Raw genomic sequence first — 888 nt, 5'->3', positions numbered from 1 at the left:
AAGTGGCCACTGAACAACTGGAGTGCAGCAGTTAACCTCATGAGAAAAGATGAATTATTTGGTAATTTTAGTGTTGTCAAGTGTATGAGGAAAGAGGAAAATATGTAAAGAATAAGCCAGACTCTTCTGTGTACGTGCAAGCAAAGCTGAAATGAACCGTAAACAGAGAGTGATTCAATGTATTACTATTTGGTCAGTCAAAGTACCCAATAACTCTCCTGATTATACTTTTCAAACTATGGGTTAGTTCACCCATTTCCAGCCTTTTATATAGTATGGAAAATGTTGAAATTATTAAGGTACTTGCTTACCTGCAACAACCACCAGAAAAAGGGCGCAAACAATAATTGCTTTCATGGTGCCCGTCAGTTCCAAGTGAGCCGCTCTAAGGATTACACTCGTCAACGTCTTCTTTCAATTTTGACGCACGTCGCCGAGTTGAAGCGCTTCCCACATCCACCTCCTTTCTCCTTTCAGCCTTAACTCAGGTTGTTGGACGTGAGCAGCTGAATGTAGATATCGTTTTTAGCTAGTGCAATATGTTGGCCTTGGGGAAAAATCTTGGGGGGCTGGGGGGGGGGGGGGGGTGTTAGAAAGGGTATGTGATGTGATGGGTGTGAATTTTATGTTCACCAGCAACTTTCAATATTGGGGGCAAAATCTGCAATTCTTTACGTACGGCTGGACGTTTAAGTACAGTCTTTGATTAAAAATTAACTTGCTGACGTTTAGAGCATATGATAGAAACTGATTTCCATATATTCATCTTCAAACTGTATCTTCACAATCTCAAATAAGTTGTCAGGAAGGGAATTTCTGTTGAAGCTATTTTTTTTTTTTTCTGTTTTAAGTATGTCTATGTTTACCATTTCTTTTCATTTTTTTTTA

The 888-nt window shown here is 39.1% G+C and overlaps 1 protein-coding gene across 1 annotated transcript in view; it reads right to left on the bottom strand.

Moving 5' to 3' along the window:
* The window catches only part of LOC137626819 (trypsin-1-like), a 17,958-nt gene extending 17,443 nt beyond the window's left edge, over positions 1-515 (bottom strand). Inside the window, exon 1 of the mRNA XM_068357811.1 lies at positions 312-515. Coding sequence (XP_068213912.1) covers positions 312-357 — 46 coding nt within the window. The 5' untranslated portion in view covers positions 358-515. The remainder of the gene's footprint in view (positions 1-311) is intronic.
* Positions 516-888: the final 373 nt, after the last annotated feature.

This window comes from Palaemon carinicauda, chromosome 2 (assembly GCF_036898095.1).
Source record: "Palaemon carinicauda isolate YSFRI2023 chromosome 2, ASM3689809v2, whole genome shotgun sequence".
NCBI classification, from domain to species: domain Eukaryota; kingdom Metazoa; phylum Arthropoda; class Malacostraca; order Decapoda; family Palaemonidae; genus Palaemon; species Palaemon carinicauda.
Note: the sequence above shows the minus strand (reverse complement) of the source record. Positions and strands in the feature narration are given on the sequence as shown.